The sequence below is a fragment of the Opisthorchis viverrini genome, assembly GCF_000715545.1.
Source record: "Opisthorchis viverrini unplaced genomic scaffold opera_v5_11, whole genome shotgun sequence".
NCBI lineage: Eukaryota > Metazoa > Platyhelminthes > Trematoda > Opisthorchiida > Opisthorchiidae > Opisthorchis > Opisthorchis viverrini.
The window spans coordinates 2,883,659-2,905,115 of NW_008751667.1; the positions used below are offsets into that span (position 1 = coordinate 2,883,659).

Below are 21,457 nucleotides of genomic sequence, written 5' to 3' on the forward strand. Positions count from 1 at the left end.
ATATATATATATATATATATCAAGTAGTAGAATAAGTCTATATGTAAGGGATAAAAGCTTTTCCTAATTTCCTCAACTATCCAAGTTTTACCATCAATGAATAGTTTGACAAAATTATAATATGAGGCAAAGAATCAGATAACTGAACAGTATCATGGGGATATGGGACAATAGTTATGAAAACCAATGCTGGTACGCTGCTGGTACGCAGGTATGAGTAAGCTTAAAAAACACGACGATGGTTAAGGCACTTTGTAAGCTTACGTAAACGATAAAAGCGGTATAAGTCAGCTTGGCTAAAATATTAGTACGCTTCGAGTAGATTTGATCAAAGCGAGAGCGGTGTTTGTCCACCCTAAGTGAGAGCCAATCACATTGCTGCGCAAAATTACAGGCCGAAATTTTAAATGTTCAAACAGTGGCCAAAATTTTTTTGGGAGCTCAAAATGCTCTTAGTTTCGTGAGATGTGCGCCGCTAATAATTCCAAGTAACGACAAAACAGCTTCAAACAGCGCTTCACGGCATAATTAGCCTCACTATCTCAATATCGATTGAAAATCACCAAACCTATGCACACCGTGATCATTCATATCGGAAATGAATGAGGTAAGAGTTTGGTAGTCTAGTAGTCTGAACTTCAGCTAAACATGTTTTTTTCTAACAGACAGCCTAGGAAGAAGACAGCCTACTCACGTTACAACATTCAATGCATGTGTAACTCATAGGATAATCGGAGTTACAACAATCATATCTGTGCGGCCTTTCGTTCGTTCTGTGTCTTTAAAAATTCGGCTAGTTTTTCTCAGGGATGTATAAAAACTAGTATTATTCAATGCAGTATCACCGAAAACCGCACGGATTGCTCCTTTTCACCAGCCCATCGACGAAAATCAACAGACTGGCATCACTAGATAAACATAACTTCGTGGTAACGTACAGGCTGTTGAGCGTTTGCAATGTGCCAAGCATTAGTTGAAAATAATTTCAGATTAACTGATGACAACCCGGTCCTTTGGATTTATTGCTAGCTTCAGAGTTACACCCAAAACAACACGTATGAGAGAATCAAAACAAGAGTGCTCAGTGTGAGACCCCGTTTTGAAAATCGACTAGCAACAACAAATGATCGAATTTAAATATAACGCAAGAGGTTGGAGGTCTATTTTAAAGACTTTGAATACGTGTATCACGAGGAGTTTTTAATTAGTTTATTTGTAAAATTTACGGTGCAAACGTTAAAATCGTGTGATGCTGATATGGTCCCTGTCTCACTAGTGCAGTCATCCAAAGAGAGTAATAATTGCAATACAGTTAGACCGTAAGGTCAGTCAATCAAATAACTCCACAAACTGGAGAATAGGCTTATAATAGAACCAAATTAAACTTAGTTAGGGCTGGTTGTGCCTTACATAGCCAGCTTATTTGCGTCACAGCTCTGGTCTCTAGCTGATGGTTGTCAAAGTCAGCTTGCAATTGCTTCGGTTGCAGCGAGCGCCTTTTTTGAAAGGCCGTTTGATGGCACCTGAGTGGTCACACTGAGCAATTTTTCTGGGTTATTTCGGTGATAACTGTCAATCAATTGAAAAGTATACGCGCTAACAACGTGGTTCGGCTTATCCGAGCGCCGAAGATGAGCTCAGGAGTGAGTAGTTTCCTTTGTGAAAATATACTGCGATATCTCGAATATCGTGCCAACTGAATCATGAGGTGACCTGTGTACAACACATTCAGTCGTAGAACCTCATAAACGAGAGATTCAGTTGAGTCTCTCGTGAAAACCAAACTGATTTGCAAATGAGTGTACTTCTCGAAAAACAGTTCAATTTGGATTCAAGTAGAACATAAGGTTGACGGAAACTCGAGGACTGCGCCTTCCTGATGAGCCTCAAGAAGGGTGAAACCGGTCGTGGGCTGCCGAAGAACTTTCAGCAAACTTGTGAGTAGTTTACTTTATGAAGATATGTGACTGTTTTTGTGTTAGGCGGAATTCCACACGGAAGACGCTTTACCGCTCACACTCAGGTGCTGCTACGGCGGAGAAGTTCGTCCTACGCAAGATTGGCCTAGAATTCGGGGCGCTTGCTGGTCCGGCATCAGGCCGAGATCTGATTGATCGAAAGTCTGGACCCAACCCAGGATTGGTTGAATGCCGGTAGCCAATGGCGCATTCAGAACGCGTAACTATTTTAAGAAAGTCATAGCCGCCTACGCTATATAAATGAAGCGCTATACAACTGCTCCTGACTTCGTCTTGGGCGTCAATATACCCTGTACACCCTTGGTGGTTATTTTGACATGAACGCTAGGTTGGAAGGCCCAGATCGATAACTAAGCTGAGAAAACTACCGTTGTAACGGTGCTACTACTGATCGGGAGGCACGCGAGTAATGTGCGTTGTTCGTAGAATTTCGCTTTGCGTCGACTGAAAAATGGAATTCTGTTGGGGAATTCGCGGGGCCACTTTGTAACATTTGCTTTTATTTGACCGACAAATGATTGGAGACAATGAATCTCCAGGAAAACTCGTTCGGGAGAAGATGTGTCCAGGTTTTGTAACTAAGATGCAGATTAGAGTTTTGCTTCCTTGTTCAATGGTCTGTAACCGGTCAGTTGGCATTTCCGAATAAATAACTCCGCAGCGAATGCCTTCTTCCCTTCACCGTTACTACAATATGTGTTGACCGATATTGCTAGATGAATATCTTGGGGCCTCAACCTCTTGCATTATTCATGTGTATTTTGTTAATGAAATCATATACTTGCGATATAGATGCATTAAATCCGTTTCTGACAAGCAAATAAAAACAAAAAAACTCTCCAAATAGATGAAGTTGGTCAACCTTTCTCCATTTCCCTTTGGCAGCCATTTTTTAGCAAATGACTGATTTTACAAAAAATCCGTGTACGGTGTACTATTACTACTTGGTCTTGCTATTTATATCCCCACCTGTAGAAAGTTCATTAATCACAATTTCGTGTCAAACCGCTATACTGATGCATGGAAGAAGCCGGTTGTACGCGGATTATTTACTGCAAAATTCGATGGCAGTGTGCACAAAAAATATGGCAGCGGAACGAGAGAATCCATGTATGCATAATTTGGGAGAAACTCGAAGCTCCTGAACGTACTTCTGATCTTTCTTGTGTGCTCTCTGAATATCCGAAAATCATTAAAATAAACCACAGTTTTTTCTTTTAACCACTGTGATGGTGCTTTTAGTCGAAAAGAGATGTCAGTTTCAGCTATTACAAGTGGTGCACACTACTCCACTTGTGGAGGATGAATCTGTTGTGAGGACACTTTCTCTCTGCTTACCTCTTAGCTATGACTGACATCAAAACTTGTTTTGATTGCTTCTTTTTCACGTTTCATCATACAACAACTAATGGGACTAGTTTCAGGTAGCTTATAATAGAGTAACTCCTACGAGAAATTAAAAACCCAAGCAATCCGATTGCATCGTGTTCTGAGATTAACTCAGGATTGAGTTTATCGATTGTAAGATTGATATATGTGATTGCACTCTTGAAACATTTATTTGTACAGCTGTTCTGGAGTGAATTTTGTGGGCCTTGTTGAAATACTAAATTTTCTGTCAAGAAATACAAGTGGGTGTCGGAGATGATTTTCAACATGTGAAAGTACTTTTACTTTATGAGAGGAACCTCGAACGACTTGGAAGCAAAATTTTAGGTGCATTCTGTGGTCAACGTTTTGTAGTGGATTGGCCCAAAATGTATCAACATGCGGCTAAGCAGATATTGATTAAACCGATAACATTTTGATGTCACTATATTGTCACTGCATGGTTGAAAGATGAAACCGGAGCTCCTGAGCGAGCAGATCTTGCCCTCTCTCTCACTCTTTCTGAGGGCAGAAACGTCACCGATCTGGATTTTCAGGCACACGACGAGTATCCAACTCCAAAGATGTTACTCAAAAGTGAGGTTCATTGTCTTTTGGATTGCTGCCAACCCCCGTGAATCGTCACATCATCTACTTGTGTTACCGATCTGGATTTTCAGGCACACGACGAGTATCCAACTCCAAAGATGTTACTCAAAAGTGAGGTTCATTGTCTTTTGGATTGCTGCCAACCCCCGTGAATCGTCACATCATCTACTTGTGTTTCAAGCACGTGTTAATTTTGATTATCACAGAAAACGTGCTATTCACTCAACCCTCTTGGGTGAACTCGGTCCTTTAAACACATACGGTTTACTGCATTATATTTATTCTACCTAACGAAACAAAAACAAAAACAGACATCCCAGGTCAACCACACCACGCGCCTCCTGAAATGCAACCAAAAGCTCGGCATTTCGTCACCCTAAACTCATAAACAAAGCTGATTATGTTTGACCCAGACAGATTGCTTAGTTGAGGAATATATGAGGTCCAGCCTGACAGGAGAAAGACACAGTTTGATACTTTTGACAAAGCAAACAGAAATCAATCAGTATGAGAAAGTTTCTTAGACTGATTTGATCGCACCGATCGTTTGACCAAATATTTTCGTTTGTATCGGTAAGTTACACAAAAAAATCAGCGCACATAATTAGTTATGTATTTAAAAACTAGTAATGCACGAATTCAGTAGTGAACTAACCAGTATAATTTAAATACCCCTGGGTTGTCCTAAGCTTTGGATGGACTTTACCGTGGTGTGACGGTGTGACGTACCTCGGGTCCCATTGGGCTATGCTGGGACCGCTACACTCACGGAATCTCTCATACTAGGTTGGTCAATCGTTCGAGGTCCGACAAACACAGTCTCATGATCCTTTATGTTGTGGGTTGTGGTGACGTATTCCGTAAAATGTTAATGTACCCGTATTTGCAGCCAAGCAACGCAGGCGTTTGAGCCAAATGCTTTGGTTGGGGACCCTATCCATTCTCCTGTCTAGGTGAGGGCACCTCACAGCATCGCAGCCCATGTAAAGCCACGAAGTGTACGGCAGTGAAGCTGAACACTTGTTTCGTGCTGTCCATGACGATGATGAGCTTTGGCTCTCTAGAGAATTCGTCGACTTGTTCGCAAACGTTTCATCACCAGTCGAGGTGACATCATCAGTGCGTTATTGTGGAGCGAAGTTGTGCGTAGCGGTGTGTTAGTGGTTTTGGTTTCTCTATAGAAAATCTAGAGAAGTCTCTAGATTTGATAAAGCGCGGTTACCAGGTTTCTCGATTTACAAAAGTTGCATCTGAATGGTTGTATTCAATAGCTTCTTTGTTTGCGCACCGTTCCAAATTGATCGATCTGGGTTTAACCGTTGATATTGAATGATCAGTACATTAGATTCATATATTTTACGCCTATTCTTTGTTGTGAGTTTCATTGAAAGGTCTGATGAATGTGGCTGGCTTTTCACAACTGATGCGCATCTGAACTGAGCTCATAGTTCACATAAAACCTGGAGTGGTACGGTAACTTGCCCAACTGTTAGACAAGCATATGTTACTTTTATCACGAACGTTCAAATGTGAGTGTAAAAATAAACATACTTGATTTTACGGCATCGCATTCAAAAAAATAATGGGTTTTATTGAGTTTACTGTCTGGGTACATCCGGTGATTTTAGGGTGATAAAACGATCTGTTTTTTTTTGGAAAATAAACTACGTTGACTGACACGCATTATTTTCGAGAACAAATGCTTAAACGAAACCTTGCGCGCGACCATCTCTCGAATGCGTCTCATATTACCATCGACTGGCTCGTCCTTCCGAAGTATTTTCTACCCCTATGAAATTTGTGAGTTTCTTATACATACTTTGGAATACAGGGACGCAAATTTGTCAATAGGACAGCATGTCACGTTGAATGACAAGTGAACTGTGACAGGGTTACTTTTAACTGTCATTGTTGAATTAGGTTTACTAATCACATAATTGGATGGCATATTTAATGATGCAGCGCACTGTGTCACGTCAACTTTCTTGAACCCACAGTTTACAGAGAATAGCAATGGGTTAAATATGTTGTAGTAACGAAATACCGCAAACCAGGTTGGCTTTGACGGGAGACTGGAACCAGTTAAATCTCTCGTTTATAATGATATTAATGAGGGTTTTCCGCAATCTTGGGAGTAGTATGTTATGTCTATATGCGGGGCATTAATCTTACGGTACAGACGATTCCGGCATATGGATTCTAGGACATCAAAACATCAGCTCCAGGTCTATAGGCAAAAATGTAAACAGTTACGTGAGCTTATTCTTTATAGCTAAATTAACGGAAAGCAGCGGTTATTTAAATGAATGTTTTGGATTCTTTGGGGATTTTCGTCGAATTGGTCGATGAAACAAAAAATCATCATTTGAAATTTTTGTAACCAGACAGGGAAATTTGTGAGGACTTTGATATTTTTTAGAATCTTCAACATTAGTAATCTCATCAGTGTGCGGTTTTTTAGAACAACTCAGGTAGCTATAAGCCAGTAGAGAAAAATGGAAAGCCAAACTGTCGGGCGAAAATCAAAGTCATTCAGAGTTTAGACAGTTTCAGGTGTATTTTGATCTGTCGTCACATCAGCCCGGTGTTAAATGACCTAACCTGTGGAAACTTTACTGGCTTCTTCACGACAGCATTCGGCTGTTGCTCCCTTTTTTGTTTCGCATCCCTGGCCGTGTACCGTTGATCACTCTAAATAGCTCTTTCCACACCGGTTATTGGGTGGCTTCGGTAGTATAAAAGCATGAATTTTTAGTGGAAAATTGATGGTGCTCGAAAACATCGAATATATCACACTTTTCCAACAACTGAACGTAGAATCGTTATCGGATCTATAAGTTAGGGTGAAAAGTTTAGAGGACCAAGATAGCAACCACTTTTTTGCTTCAACACCGAAACTGCGGCTTAGATGGTCCAAATAAACTGACTATAGACTTTGTGAATAAAGTGCTACGCAGAAAGACCAGAAAATTCACAAACCAACACTGCAGTAACGGGCCATTTCGACTTTACAATTTGACATATAGCTGTCTCCGGATTAGAATGTCACGTGTTTGTTTCCACCAAGACGTTTCCAGCCGCCCAACTGCCTGATTGACCACAGACAGTTTTCGTTCAACTTGACAACCAACACACGTGAATTAAAAATCGTCTGCTATAATTCTGACCACGTAAATTTTAGTGCATAGTCACACCACCTCATCTAGCGCCTATCATTTGCTGCCTGTTTTTTGGTTGCTGATTTGGGCTACTAAGCCTGCTAACAATATCTTGCTTGTCTGGCGACCAGTTCGTTAGTTAAATGAAAATCTAGAGCCAGAAAACTTTAAAATTACGTTTTGGCGCCGAGGCGAACAATTTTAAATGTACTTTTAAATGGTTGGATCATTCCGCAAGGTTTTATTGAACTCCGTTCCCCCGCTCAGAATTCTGCGCATCTGTTGTTGAAATTTTGCTGATCGTTTTGGCAGGCCTCGTGAGTTCAAGATAATTGTCAAATTTGATGACGTCCCGGTAACGAACACTGAAAACCGTCCTCGAATAAATCACGCTATGAGCTCAAGGTTGTGGAATAAATTACCGTAGATTTTTCATCAGTGCGTGCTGTCTTGTAAAAAAAAGAATTACCGATTCGCTCGCCACAAGCCTGACGTTTACAGCGATGCGAAGTGAAGGAACCCTAGAAGCATGTTTTTTTTGCACTGAGGTACATTGCTCAGGCAGTAAGCTACTAATGTTCAGATTGAACAATATTTCTGAATATGTATTTAGCTGGTTCCTGAAACGAATTCGTCAGTCATTCGTTGTTCTTCCACTGAACATTTCTACCTGGTTCACTGACGCCACGGTGGTGGTTCCAAGCGAGTAAGTTGATGATCGCTGAAGATGAGGAAATGACTTCACAGGTAAACAAGTAGTACTCTATAGGTGGCATTATATTTGGAAAAACAAATCACACGTTTGTATCATTGTTCGATAAAGAATAATTTTGGAGACTGTGTTGTACAGACCAAGTTGTCGTGTCCTTATGCCGTAAGCGCAGTTTTATGTGGTGAGATATAAACGTAGTGTCGCATCTTATGCATAATCACGTTATTTCGTTCGTTAATTACGGTTCACTTGGTGCCATGATAGAGTGTTACATTGTATTTATTTAGAAGTCCCATATAACGTCATATCCCTTAAGCACGGTCTTCCAAACAAAGAGGGCGGATTATGTTTCGTCCCGTTGGGATGAAACTACTGAAGCAAATGGATTAGTATTCCCGAACAGCCTTGCTGTAAGTCAGGTTGTTTCGTCAGAGTGACGTATTATGCACAAACTGAGAAAAGACGCCTGCTTATCCAACTGCGTGAGAGAGAGATAATTCCTATGTGGAGCTGTTTGTACGTTTGTTGGGTTTAATTACCGTTAAGGCACACAAGTAATGCCATCAGAGTAAGCAATAATTCACAGAATGATAACATGACTTGTGTGTATTTCTTGAGTACGCCGTAAAGCTGCAGCAGGTACGACTGCTATTGGACCACATAGTTTGTCGTCATACTTGCAATGTTTACTTTCCTTGTTCAGGTCGTCTGTTGGAGTGCTAGCATCACTCGGTTAGTACGTGATGCCTCATTTTAACGCGACGTTCAAGCTGAGAGAAGATACGTTGAAAGATAACTCAAAGTTTGCTGAAAAGTCCATCCACAATTAGTCTCGTCCCTCTTGGGGCTCATTGGGTAGGCTCACTGTCTAAGTTTCAGTCAAACTTTTGTTCATCTTGAATCCAAATTGAACAGATTTTGACAAACAGTCATTTGCATACCAGTTTAGCTTTGACGGCAGACTCATCTGGAACTCAGCTGAACTTCTCTTTTATAGTACTTCTAAGCAACTGACTGTGTTGCACCAGACCGTTTCATGTTTCAGTTTGCACGATATGCATGATACCGTGGTAAATTTCTTAGATATAACACGACTCATAAGGTTGCCGAAAATTTTCTACAGACGAATGTATGACTTCGTGCTATTCGGGTTCAGACAAATCATAAGTTTACCAGAAAATCGAGGAAATACATGATGAGCCCAAAAAACGGTGAAACAAGCCGTGGGCTGTTGTGGAAATTCAAGCAACCCTATGAGTAATGAATTACGCCTATAATTTTGGAGGCTATTTTTGAAAATCTTTTTCTATCTCACAGATGCAAGCTGGGTTGAAATGTATCATATGGTTCGCTGTTCTTGACAGAAAAATCTGGGAAGACCCAGATTTTTTTGAAACAGAGTAGTACAGCCTATATTTTTAAGTTTGAACTCGACAAATTAGATGCGATCAACTGTAAATTGTGACTAATCGGTTGCTTCCCTTGGATGAGTGTTCTGGTGGGAAGTTTGTCTATCGAACTTCAGCGCCGCTTAGCCGTAGGCCTAGTTTATCGACTCAAACTATGATAGTGAGAGCAGGGTCTTGCCTGCTCCTCAGTAACAAAGAAAAGTTGTACGATTACTTATAACCAGCCTGTTGGCTGCAGAGTTAGAGTTTTCAAGAAGGGTAAATTATCCACTCAGTTATCTGTCAGACACTCTTACGAGATTAGTGCTTTTGTGTTTTGCCAAATTACACCGCAGAGAGCTGATGTAGTCGCTGCGTCATCGTGTGGTCTTTTGTGAACGAGGCTATCAGGTTCCAGAATGACCCTCTGATATTCCGTGAAGGAACATTTAGTCGCAGTACCTCCAGTACGGAACGCCGATCTTTAGCAGATAGGTGAACTATGGACATGGAAACACCCACAGCCTCGGAAGTGTTCCAGTGTATATCTTTACGCAAGTGACTTTGTGATCCTGGTCCTGATGACCTTCTACGTGCCCTCTTAGGAGATGGCAATGAATTCTTCACTCAGTGCCTCTCTGGCCTGGTTGCGTCTACTTAGGAAGACGAAAACGTCCCGGACAACTAAGGTGAGTCAATAATAGTGCCCACACTTAAAAACAGACACTTGCATTGAACACAGAATCCACAAGGTTGTTAGTTCGACTGTCGTTAAAACGGGGCCTCTAGAATCACAGGTTCGTCGTCTTATGGCATCACGTAACTCCCTAATCGCTGAACATCATGCAGGATTTCGACCAGTTAGAGGTTGCGTTAACTACGTTTTCACCTCCGTTGTGTTTACCAGCAACGCTATATGTACAGAGGGCCAAAAATCTTTGCCTTCCTTGGCTTCAAACATGCGTTGAAATGCTGAAATTCCTCATCCGGAGATGCTGGAGAAGAATTTGGACATAACTTGGTTCCCGTATTCACATGCTTCTGAATGTGTGTGAATGTATGGTGAGGTCTCTAAAATCTTCACTCTTTTTTTTCAATTTGTTGCTCATAAGCAATTGGAGTAGGCGCTGAAAGGTCTTCAAAACCCCAGAATTCATTTCATCGCTACAAAGAAACCGGTTGACCTGAATTAGACCGACAATATCTTTCCCATCTTTAGCTGAAGGAAAAGCTCAGGTCCGATTCAATGGACCGACTACCTTCATAAAATCTTTCGCCAAGCGCCTCGCAGCCTCAAAGTGAAACGCATGCTTCAGAACTTGCAGTTTCTGAGCATACTTCCCGGAATTCAAGGAAAGGGTTGTGGAGAGTTTTACATATCTGACTATTTATTTTAGCTTCAAAGAAAGCGTATTTAGTAAAATCAGTACAATAATCTCAGGGGTCCTAATCACGTATGCTAATTCGCGTCACTTGTGGCTTCAAGACGGCATATCTCTCGGTTCACTTACACAAGGCTACGACAAGGGCTGCACTGTTGTATGGTTTCAGGAATGGCCTCTGTCACCTGATGTGAGACGTCTTCAGGTTTGTAACCTCAGGAGCGTTGCTGGTGTCGGATGGCGTCAACGGCTTCGTAACGAGGCAATTTGAAAACAGGTATATGGCTGTGCAGCAGGAAAACATCCATCAGCATTCACTGCAGTGGCTCGGCCATATGCTATGCATACTATACTGTTGTTGTTCCCTGTTCCACCTTGACAACTAGCGAGGTCGACAGCTTATGAATCAGGAGAAGGGTATTAAAGAGATCACGATGAGTTTGGGTGTTGTTGGTGCGGTACGCCTTCCAGGATGGGATCCTTGTGACACTCACCGCGCTTGACCGGAGAAACGTAAAAAAATGGAGGCCGATCGATATAAGTGGAGTTGGTGGTCTTTTTAATTGAGCGCTCGGAGGCATAGGCACATCTTTGCAGCGTTGGGTCCCCTCCTTCTCCAGCTGTTTCCTGTCATTTTTACTCTGAGGTTAAATAAACTTAGTGGTTGCATGGCTGTGAAACCTCAGTACCAACACTGATGTCACCGCCTCTGATGATAAAGTTTGACAGCTAATAATGTGTACAAATATTGGTAGCTCGGCTGAGTTTATTGGTTGTTGATTTGTTCGCCGAACTTGGCAATTAGCTTGCAAACGTTTCGTCACCATACGAGGAGACATCATCAGTGCGCAGTTGGGTGGGTACTTGTTCCCTGCCTGCGTGCTTTAATATAGCATTCGAAGGCCATTTGTTATCTTCCGACGTAATTGCCTTCGAATGCTATATAAACGAACGCAGGCAAGGAAGAAGTATCCAACCAACTGCGGACTGATGATGTCTTCTCGTATGATGACGAAACGTTTGCAAGCCAATTGCCAAGCTCGGAGAACAGATCAACTGCCACCTGATCAACAACCAATAAAGCCTGACAGCTCCTGGCTAGGTGTGAGTGGTAATGCGCCTGTCAGCTGTGTTCGACTTTGATCAGGTGTTCGTTTGGCCTTAGTGGAACATACTTGCGAGTGGCGACTTCTCGGATGGTATTTCTACCCATGAAATTATTGTTCTTCTTGGTCACTTATAGGTCTATAGACTTAGTATGATATTTCAAAGGTTTCAACTGCAAGTGGAGTCAATTTGTGTCAAAAATCCAAGGAGCACTGTTTTCTCATTGTAAATCGTTAGGTGTGCAATTACCACAAGGCTCAGTTTCGAACATGTGATTTTTGTGTTGCTAGTTGAGTCCAAAGTGCCAGTCAACATCTCATCGGGTGCTGGGGTCTGTTTGACTGATGAATGGGCGCTGCAATCTCCCTTCCAAGCGAAAGTCATTCAGGTGAAATGTTACGCTTTCAAACACTGGTCGGAAAATCGCAGGTTCAAAACTTTACGAGTTCCGTAATTCAGCTACTTTTGACGAGTACCTATCTGCATGGATTGACCAAAGTGAAGGGAGGAAATCTCACACCGTCGTTTGTGACATTTTTTGTGTAACTTATTTCGGAAATTCAGTTTACATTCGTGGTTCACAACAAAACAACGTCCGGACATGCAAAAGAGAAGCGATAACCCAATTATGCATGGCCATTTTACTATTTCTTCTGTTTGAAAATATAACAACATAACAGTATCATGAGAATTTATTCAAAATGAAACTGCATCAGAAATTTATTTCCGTTTTCTCTTCAGGTGCTCTCGGAAGCGATTCATTTGCACACGATACAGCTAAACTGCTCGGATGTTCAAAGTGTTTTTATTTTGTCATTCAGCAAAGTTATAATCAGATGTGACACACATCAGCAGATGCCTTGTCCATTAATTGTTTTTCTTTACTAATTACTGCGGACAGCGGAGGGGTAAAATACGACTTTCACCCACATCATCACACTCGGCAAACTGTAAACTGAAAAACAATGTTCATCTGCACGCAAACAATTTGGAAGTGACAAAACCGCTTGATTATTCCTTTCAATCCGAGTTTGAGGGTGCGCGTTACATGTGGATGTACAGATAAAACTGTGCAAATTTACCCCTTGCTCAGTTTGTTCCAATTTATCGTGGGTTTGTCTTCTAAACAACTGAGTGGAATTCATGCGTCAAAATGAAGCAGAATTAGCTTGATATTTTGCTCAGCATCTTTTACCAGACTTTAGCTTGACTCACATAAAAAAAGAAATATTTGATCCACACAAACAAAACCATTTTGTAGTTTGCAGAATTTATGCCTTTTTATGGTATAGTTCAGAACCCGCTTTTGATGAACAGTGGGGCCATGAATTGCCAAGCAGACATTCAGTTGGCTTTTCAAGGTCCCGTATTTCAGCAATTAATCAGATGTGCCAGTCCAAATTCCGAAATGACTAAATGAATAGCAGTCTAATATGCTGACCGTTTTAGGTTTAAAAATGCATCTGTGTCTAAGCATTGTCCTCACTTTTATGGTAGTACACTCGTCAGCTGCATTTTCGCCAATCATGACCAGAACTACATTCTCACTAGAATTACCAGACCGTGAATTTTAGGTTAAAAAAATTCTTGCTATTCTTTACTGTTTTAATCCCGTTGCAACTCGATTCTTGGTTTTTAACTTAACGGGGATTTCGTGTTCAAATAGACAGTCATACTGGTGTACGAAGAGTACCTGAAAAGCACAGCTCCTTAGTGACGGTAAAACACCTATGAATGTGATTCTTTATCTCTGATATAAAAATCAAACTCCGCAGAAACGTTTGTGTGTCAAGTAAGTCATCAGGCCGTCATTTGAAGGGAGGCAGTACGTGGGGATATTGAGTTGGACGTCGTAACGAGCTCCCAACATCCCATTTCCCCGTTCAATGTAGACAGTAAAACAAGCATCACTTGCACTTGACAAGTGTCAGACAACATGCGACCGGATGTTACGGAACGAAAATTGCACACAGTGTTGCGATTTGTGAGCAACGAGAAACTTCGATTGAGGCCGAAACAGAATATTATTGTCTACAGAGTGTTTGAAATTACGCAATTGGACAATCAGGTTTTGTGGCAACTTCCCGTAGTTCATTATGCGGCAGCGAAAATCGCGCAGATAGGATGTCATTATGTATTGTCTGTTCAAACTACTACTGTGGAATTGTCGCGATTATACTTTATTCTTCCCCTAAGCAGAGAAAATTGCCGAACCGCTCACCATATAGGTCAGAGGGGTAGCTTTACGTCAAGAAAGTGAACGATAAAAATTCTCTTTTAACGGGCATTTGCTTCGATCAAAATACGGTAGGCTAACCATTCAAATGGCCACGTGGTTTGCTGTTGAATATCAATGCTATGTTGACATCTCAATTGTACACATTTTATTTTGGGCAAAAGTGAAAAATGAAGTGAAGTAATCTCGGAAGGATTATCGTTCATATCGCATTGTCAAATTGAATCTTACATTGAGTATGTGACAAGCTTATCAAGGCCATCAAACGAAGTATATTAATCAGCATCTCTAAAGAATTGCTAACTTCCACTTTGTTGTTTTAGTCAAAACTATAGTTGTATGAGGAATGAAAATAAACGTTGTGAGTTGAAACTCTCAATTTCATTATATTCACCACGTGATCATACCATTATCATTTTCTAACCCCTACTTTTCATGGTGTTAAAGAGCCTTCAACGATTACAATGTACATGAATTATACCCCATTTTGAGCAACTTTCGTGCGGGGAGCACAAGATTTCTGCATCTCGGAGCTTTTTGCTGCTCTTTCTAATATGTGACAGAAGAAGCTGAACACTCTGGAGGCCGCCCGTTTAACTACCTAACATGAAACCCCCACACAGAACCCTACAAATCGAATCGAAAAACATGCAGTGTTAGATTTGGGTACAGAACAACATTTGTTCGTCAAAACATTTGGTACGAAAAGGAAACTCTGAGGGCACAAAAAATTACCAGAGATCACTAGAACACGGGAAGCGCCAGAAATCTTCTTGATTCCAATGACCTTCAGGTGAGTTCAAAAAGCTATATCTTCCACTTTGGGTCACTGACCGACAAGTCCACGTACAGAAATGCTTCGTACACACGCTTGAGCATGATTTCAGAAACGACGCGTATCAATGACTTGAAATCAGGCACGTGATGAGCACCGTAACTTTTGGAATGTGCAACGCGGGTCTCTCGGTGGGATCGGTATACTCACAACCCGCCTAACAGATACAACTGGAACTGAAATTAACCTTTCCAATCTGTCTGACACCCGTTGGAAGAAACGACCTCATACCGCACGGCTAAGAGAATGTCGCTTTTTCATCCGTAACTAACTTAAAGCGGCCACATTACGTGATTCCTGGGTACATCTGTAAGGGATTATGGTCAGGAACGATGCTGACTGCCTATTTCCCTTGTGTGTGTGTGTTCGCCTACTGGTTTTTATCCCATAGATCAAAATCAGACGGACCGTCTCCGGCCCGAGAAGCATCGCCAGTGATTGTCATTCGGTAAGCAGGATTCCAGCGATCCAAACTCTCCTGATAAAAGTCCGATTCGAATGCGAGTCATGCAAGTATGCAGCGTGACATAATTGCTGTTAAAGGCATTTGCCAGCGAAATTCTCTGTTCAACTGTCTTTCTACAAAAGCTTGGTGCACGCATCGGCTTTGCCGCCGAGCATTTCGAAACCATTGGACGCCTGTTCTTCCTCGTATATCCATTTACGGCACTTCAAGCGACATCTGTGTACCAGAGTGGTTCTGAGTGAACCAATTCCTGTTCTCTAGCTTTGCTATCTGGACCACTGAGCACGCTGAGGAATCACAAGTTTGATTCCGGCAAAACCTGCACCCTCGTTTTGCAATGGGCTTTCGGTTCGGCCTGCACTGCCTCGCTCATTTTGCAGCAATGAGAGGCGTCGCACCTCAAATTTCCGAGATCGGCATATACAACCGTAACTTAGTTTAAGTAGCAGAGCAACCTCGATATACCCTAACCTCGTTATCCGTGAACACAAGGTTAATCTAGAAGACTTCGTCAAGGAATTTTAACGAGCGTGCCGGGGATTTTGCCGTTTAATCAACTATCAAAATTTATAGATATGGATACTGTATACTTCACAGGGTGAAAAAGCGTACAGGACGCTACTTAAAGTCCGTTTGGTTATTTTGCCTCTGTTGTATCTTGCGGTGGCCGCCTCTTGTTACGCCCGCACTGAGCCTGCCAGACTACGCGATGGGGAGAAGACAGCGAACTGGGGACACGGCTGTATTGCCAGGACAAAACATACATAGCGTCTGCGTAAATATATAGGATGACTAATTGGCCAAATATGATCGTTCACTTGTGCAACCAGTGGCGATGTGTTCCGGTCGGGACATTCTCAGGCCCACTACACTGGTCGTATGTTGCTGGGACATGTTTGGTGAGAGCCGCCAACTCACCTACTTTCCGGACGTGTCGAACCGATGGTGACTTTGGGGATGCGTCACTCTCTGCACGTGTACATTTTTTCCTGTCTGGGCGCGTCCTGACAGCCTCTGTGTTGTAAAAATGGAAAATGTTATGTAATTAGTTGTTCGGTCGGGCGGTTCCATTGGTCGCTCCGTTGTCCTGTGTCCCCATTCGCCGATGCCCATGTGATCTTTGAGCTTGGCATCCCCTGCCGTCGTAGTCTGGTCGATGCTGAAGTGACCTTTGTCCCTTCGAGTCCCAGCTTGTGACTTCTATTGATTTGGCTCCAAGGAGTTCCTTGTTTCTTTGTTTGCAAATCCAACATTCGGTCCCCCCCTGAGTGTTCCGGTTGAGATGTTAGTCTTCCACACGTAGGGGTGCGTAAATCGGATCCAGTTCGATGCAACGGTTGATCGAATCTTCCGTGGAGTGCCGTGCTTCTAGAAATTCTTTACCGCGTCTCAAGTCTCCCTATGCCAAAATTTTTGCGTTTTCCAGGTTGAATCTGTGGCCTATTTGGTCCTCGTGTATGGATATCAAGAACAGGAGGTCATGTCTCCTGTTCCTTTATTCGTGTATAATTAAACACGTGTAACACTACTAAACGCACAACCACTAAGCAACCGCTGCGCATCACTACGTTCCCCAATAACGCACTGATGATGCTATCTCGATTGGTGATGGAACGTTTGCAATCAAATTGCCGAACTCAGCGAACGAGCCAACAACCATCTGCGCTAACTGAGCTATCAACATTTTACTCTATAGAAAATGGTACGCAACCTAATAAAACGAAATGGGAAGACCCTGTAAATGCCGTTTAGAAGGCCGGGATAAAGCCCCGATAATTTGGGAACAGATGGTTGTAGACAATAGATTCACGCAGATGCCGTTAGAGGCAGAAAACACTTGCAAACAAACACCTGATTGTGCATTTGTGGTGTAATCGTTGTTGCTAAAGATCGAACAAGGTTGGGGCAATGGGACAATCCTCTCCTGTCCTGTATCGATTTTCCTATCCGTTGATGCAAAAATAAACACCATGGCTCTTCCCCAGTTTACAAAGCCCTAATCTGATCGATAGCTTTTGTTTAGGTATCGAGGCTTCCTAAGGACAATCCGGAATATTTTTTGTTGACTAATTCGCAGACTTTGAAAAAGTTTGCAAATTGTGAACACCGACCAAGCTTTCCAAACCAACTTCTATATTTTACAAACTCGGATTGCAGTATCTCCCATAACATTTTTTCCGAACCATTGGAAACATGTGGTTCCCAAGCCTTCTGGATGGATAAAGAAATACGTGTCGTTGCGATTAGGCGCCAAGTTCAGCAATATTGCATTTTTGTGCTCATATTGTAGATTTCTCCCGAATGGCTGCCGGTCATGTGGCTGTAAAAGGCTTCAGCGCCTCCGTGTGTTCACTCTACTGCTTGCATTTTAAACCTGTCACTAGACAACTGTATGAAAATGCTCACACAAGCTCAGGAAACGAGTCTGCTCACACATGCCATGTATTCTCACAGGGAATTGTCGTCACCTGACTAAGAACCTCAGCTGCTGTTACCAGCTGTTTAATCTTTTGGTCCAAGTACATCATTGCCGACATATTCTCCTCTTCTAAAGGGTGTTGGGGCTTAGAAAAGAAGAAATCGTGCTGACTTGAAGTTGCTTCCACGAGTAGTCCATCTCAGTGACATATGTCGCTCTTCTCGGAAAAAATACACCGTGATCTTGTACCTGGTTTGAACGAGCTGTTCGGCAAACGACCAAAGCTCTTTGAGTTCGGCCAACTTGACCGAAAATTTGCAGGGATATCAGATCTGTCTACTATATTCAGCCCATTATTTACTGCATTTTCGCGGATGGCGTTGCATCGAAAGAAGTGTGTACGACCATGGTTAGACGGTCAGACGAATCTAGCTTTCTCTATCATCTACCACCCAAACTACTCAAACAGTGTGCCGATATCCCCAGCAAACCAATATTGATATTCAAGTGGTAACGCACTACTGAATGCAGTTGCTGAAACCTCTCTGACCCTTTGAAGATCGCTCGTCTTCTTTAAGCCGAATTATTACATCGAATGATGGATTGTTGAATTACTTTTTGCTCTGTTCTACCAATTTGATTTGTAACAAACGTGTGCACTTTCGTATGAGTCAAATGGTTGACCTGCGTTGGTGCGCACTATGGAACATGGCCTAAACATACACTGATTCTGGAGCTGCAAGTTCGTACTAAACCACCAATGAAAAGATGGTTTTACTAAACGCTTTCTCAAACTTCATGCCCCAAATTGACCGCATGTACACACTGAACACTCCGACAGAAAATAAAATAGCCATTTGATCTATAAGTGTTGTTTTATCGATAAATTTGATTAGATTCGGCCTATCGATCGTTTTTCCAGTAGTTATAACGCCTGAAAAAAACATGTACAAGCATGTGCATGCACAGTGGAGTTCGCAGGTCATCAAAAGTAGTCCTGCACATGTCCTTTATGTATGACATCAGTGGTCTGCGATGCATGCGGACGGGTGGGTAGGGGAATAGTCCGTGACTATGACGAGAACTCGACGTGGCAAGAGCAGACATATCACACAATTTGTGACAACGGATCTGCTTGCTCCCTACCGAAATAATCGTCTATCAAGTCGCCAGAGCCGCCGGTTTGCGCCTGTATCTGTGCCTGCAGATCTTCCAAGCTGCTTTGGACGCACTCTAGCATTTTTTTACTATCAATGTGAATCAGTTCGTCGTCGAAACCTGTCAAAGTGGTTTTAGCCATGGGATCGTTGTGAGTTTGAAAGAACGATTGCAAATTTAAAGGAACAGGAAATATTATAGTTGATTCCTTTCCGGACGATATACTGTTCACAGCCTGAAGGTAGCGTAGTTGCAGAGCGATCGGATGTTGTTTGATTTCGAAAGCAGCCGCTTTCAGGGCCCCGGCAGCACGCATCTCACCCTCGGCCGCGATCACTTTGGCGGTAGCTTCACGGACGGATTCGGCCTCAGCAGCCATGGCTCTTTGCAGCTGGATGGGCAGACGTACATCTTTGATTTCAACACGCTCCACCTTAACCCCCCAGGCTTCGGTGACTGAATCCAAGCATTCCTGAGGAGGAAAAGTGACACTTTGCAGTGGTTAAGAGTTATTGTGATGATAAAGTGGAATATGAGCTCATGTACTCTTACATTTGTTTGCAAGATATCACACAAAGTTTGACTGACTTCAACCCAAGCACACCATCTTTCTGAATGGCGAGGGTTGAGTGTGGATGTTTCGAAATTCGGATGAGACCAAGCAAATGATCATTATAAGTGGTTTTTGTAGAAACAATAACGTTGGGTAATCGAAGTTACCACACCCGTAAACCTGTCCGGTCGATCGACACAAATAAAACTCGATGTATGTCGATAACTGGAGACCCCTTGAGTAATTGGTGACCGCTGGAGATGACGCCTTTCGTACGGTCGGGCCTGTAGATTCACGTTAGCTTCTCGCTTGTCCGAGGGCTATATCATCACCACACTTGCACGTAATAGAAAACCTGTAGATCTTCACACCACAAAGACACAAACGCGTCACCTTAGCTTTCAAGTAAACGTAATCATTCCGGTAGAAGAGAGCCTTACGGGCAATCCACCTGTTCTTACTTGATTAGGCGTACTTGTTGAACCTGGGTTTTCGGAACACCGGAAGAGATTATCTTTTGTCGAACACACAGTACTAACAGGTGAGTTTTTATAAATCATGGTTCTTACTCTACGTGCTTTTCTTTTTGCGGATTCTCTTCCAAAATCTACGCGTGGTTTAATTACGAGACTTTTGGCCTCAAGCAAACAATTTAATTAGCTGTGAAACCAAAGCAGCTATTATCACTATTTCGGTTGCGCCAGGCAGATGTGGCCATTAGTGGAGGGGGTACACTGACTAGATCTGTCCCTTTTAGGTGAGTACTATTTGAAAAGATGAAATAACATTCGATGATTATGGTCATCCAGGAGGACGGAACAACATTTCTCTCATGGCCGAAGTATGATACACTTGGAAATGACAATGGATCATTCGGCATTCTTTCTCATCAGACATGGGATAAGCTCATGTGAAAAACATTGGTAGGTGCGTTTCGCTGCTCCACAGGGTTTGTGATCGCTAACTGGACATTGTGTAGATCACTACGTCAGGATTGCTAACTAGCCAGCTCAGAATAGTTAAACCCGTGTTTGACCCATTTCGAATGGCTTCGGTCAAGACGCGTTTTCCTGGATGATTACGACGGTGCACAAAGTTAGGCAACCGAGTTTCGTGCTCACCGGTTCCGGTAGACGGCAAATATGCAGTTATGGTCAACATTGCATTTTGCACTTCACGTCGCCGAGTCATTTTAGTGGCCCCGAGACTAAAGTGAGTAATCTACGTAGATATCACTGGCGCAACAAAACTGACAACAGGTGTGCCTATATATAAATGAATATATATGTATATATTACGCCATTTTTTTAAAAAAATTCAATGGTACAGTGCATTTTCTTTAAGAAGAACATGAGTCAAACCATGAGCATCTGAGCTCCTAAGTTTGTGATACGGAACTGACCTAACCGCCAGACAAACTAGTCAACAACGCTGAACACTCATTTGATCGTCTTTCTTCGGGCTCATACTATCCACCAAAAGATTTATCCGGGGGTTCGACTGAATTATCACTTCAAAGATCCGTGTTCGGGATCACATGATTGGATTTAAACAGTGTGACGGTGATCAACGCACAGGTGTTTTCAGAAATACCGATTCAAAAAGCGGTTTGGTAGACAAAAAAAACAAACAGCACACGTAGATCACTCAGGACTGAAAGACTGAAAAGGCGTTTGTAGTTTGAATCGAAAGTATATTTGGCTACCTGTGAAGCTGTTATGAACGTACCGGATATATATCGCGATCCGTCGCGGAAGCTTTATATGCCACCATCCGCTGTTCCAAATTAGCACAACACCGTATTTCCATTTGCTCTACTAAGGTTTTCAGTCGTTAATGTATTTGTAAGAACAATACAGTCGAATAGATAAGCTTGTTTCGAAAACGCATAGAACAATATGAAGCCGCTACATCATAAGAAGTACCTGACGGCACGGTAGCTGTGTGCTCGACCTTGAAAGACAAACCCAGCTGGCCTATTAACCCAGTTTGCATCGTCTCGATAGTAGCGTTCAGTCCACAACGTTGTGCTTACAGCACTAAAGTTTCTGCACGCAATACAATTGGTAAAATCATAAATTACAGTT

General features: G+C 42.4%; 2 protein-coding genes across 2 annotated transcripts in view; both read right to left on the reverse strand.

The window, feature by feature from the left end:
* Window positions 1–14,818, reverse strand: part of T265_01089 (hypothetical protein) — a gene marked incomplete at both ends in the record, with an annotated part of 46,915 nt that extends 32,097 nt beyond the window's left edge. The window contains 2 exons of the mRNA XM_009165032.1: window positions 11,091–11,237; window positions 14,774–14,818. Coding sequence (XP_009163296.1) covers window positions 11,091–11,237; window positions 14,774–14,818 — 192 coding nt within the window. The remainder of the gene's footprint in view (window positions 1–11,090; window positions 11,238–14,773) is intronic.
* Window positions 14,819–18,532: 3,714 nt separating this feature from the next.
* The window catches only part of T265_01090 (hypothetical protein), a gene marked incomplete at both ends in the record, with an annotated part of 45,026 nt that continues 42,101 nt past the window's right edge, over window positions 18,533–21,457 (reverse strand). The window contains one exon of the mRNA XM_009165033.1: window positions 18,533–19,289. Within this exon, the coding sequence (XP_009163297.1) occupies window positions 18,768–19,289 (522 nt within the window). The remainder of the gene's footprint in view (window positions 19,290–21,457) is intronic.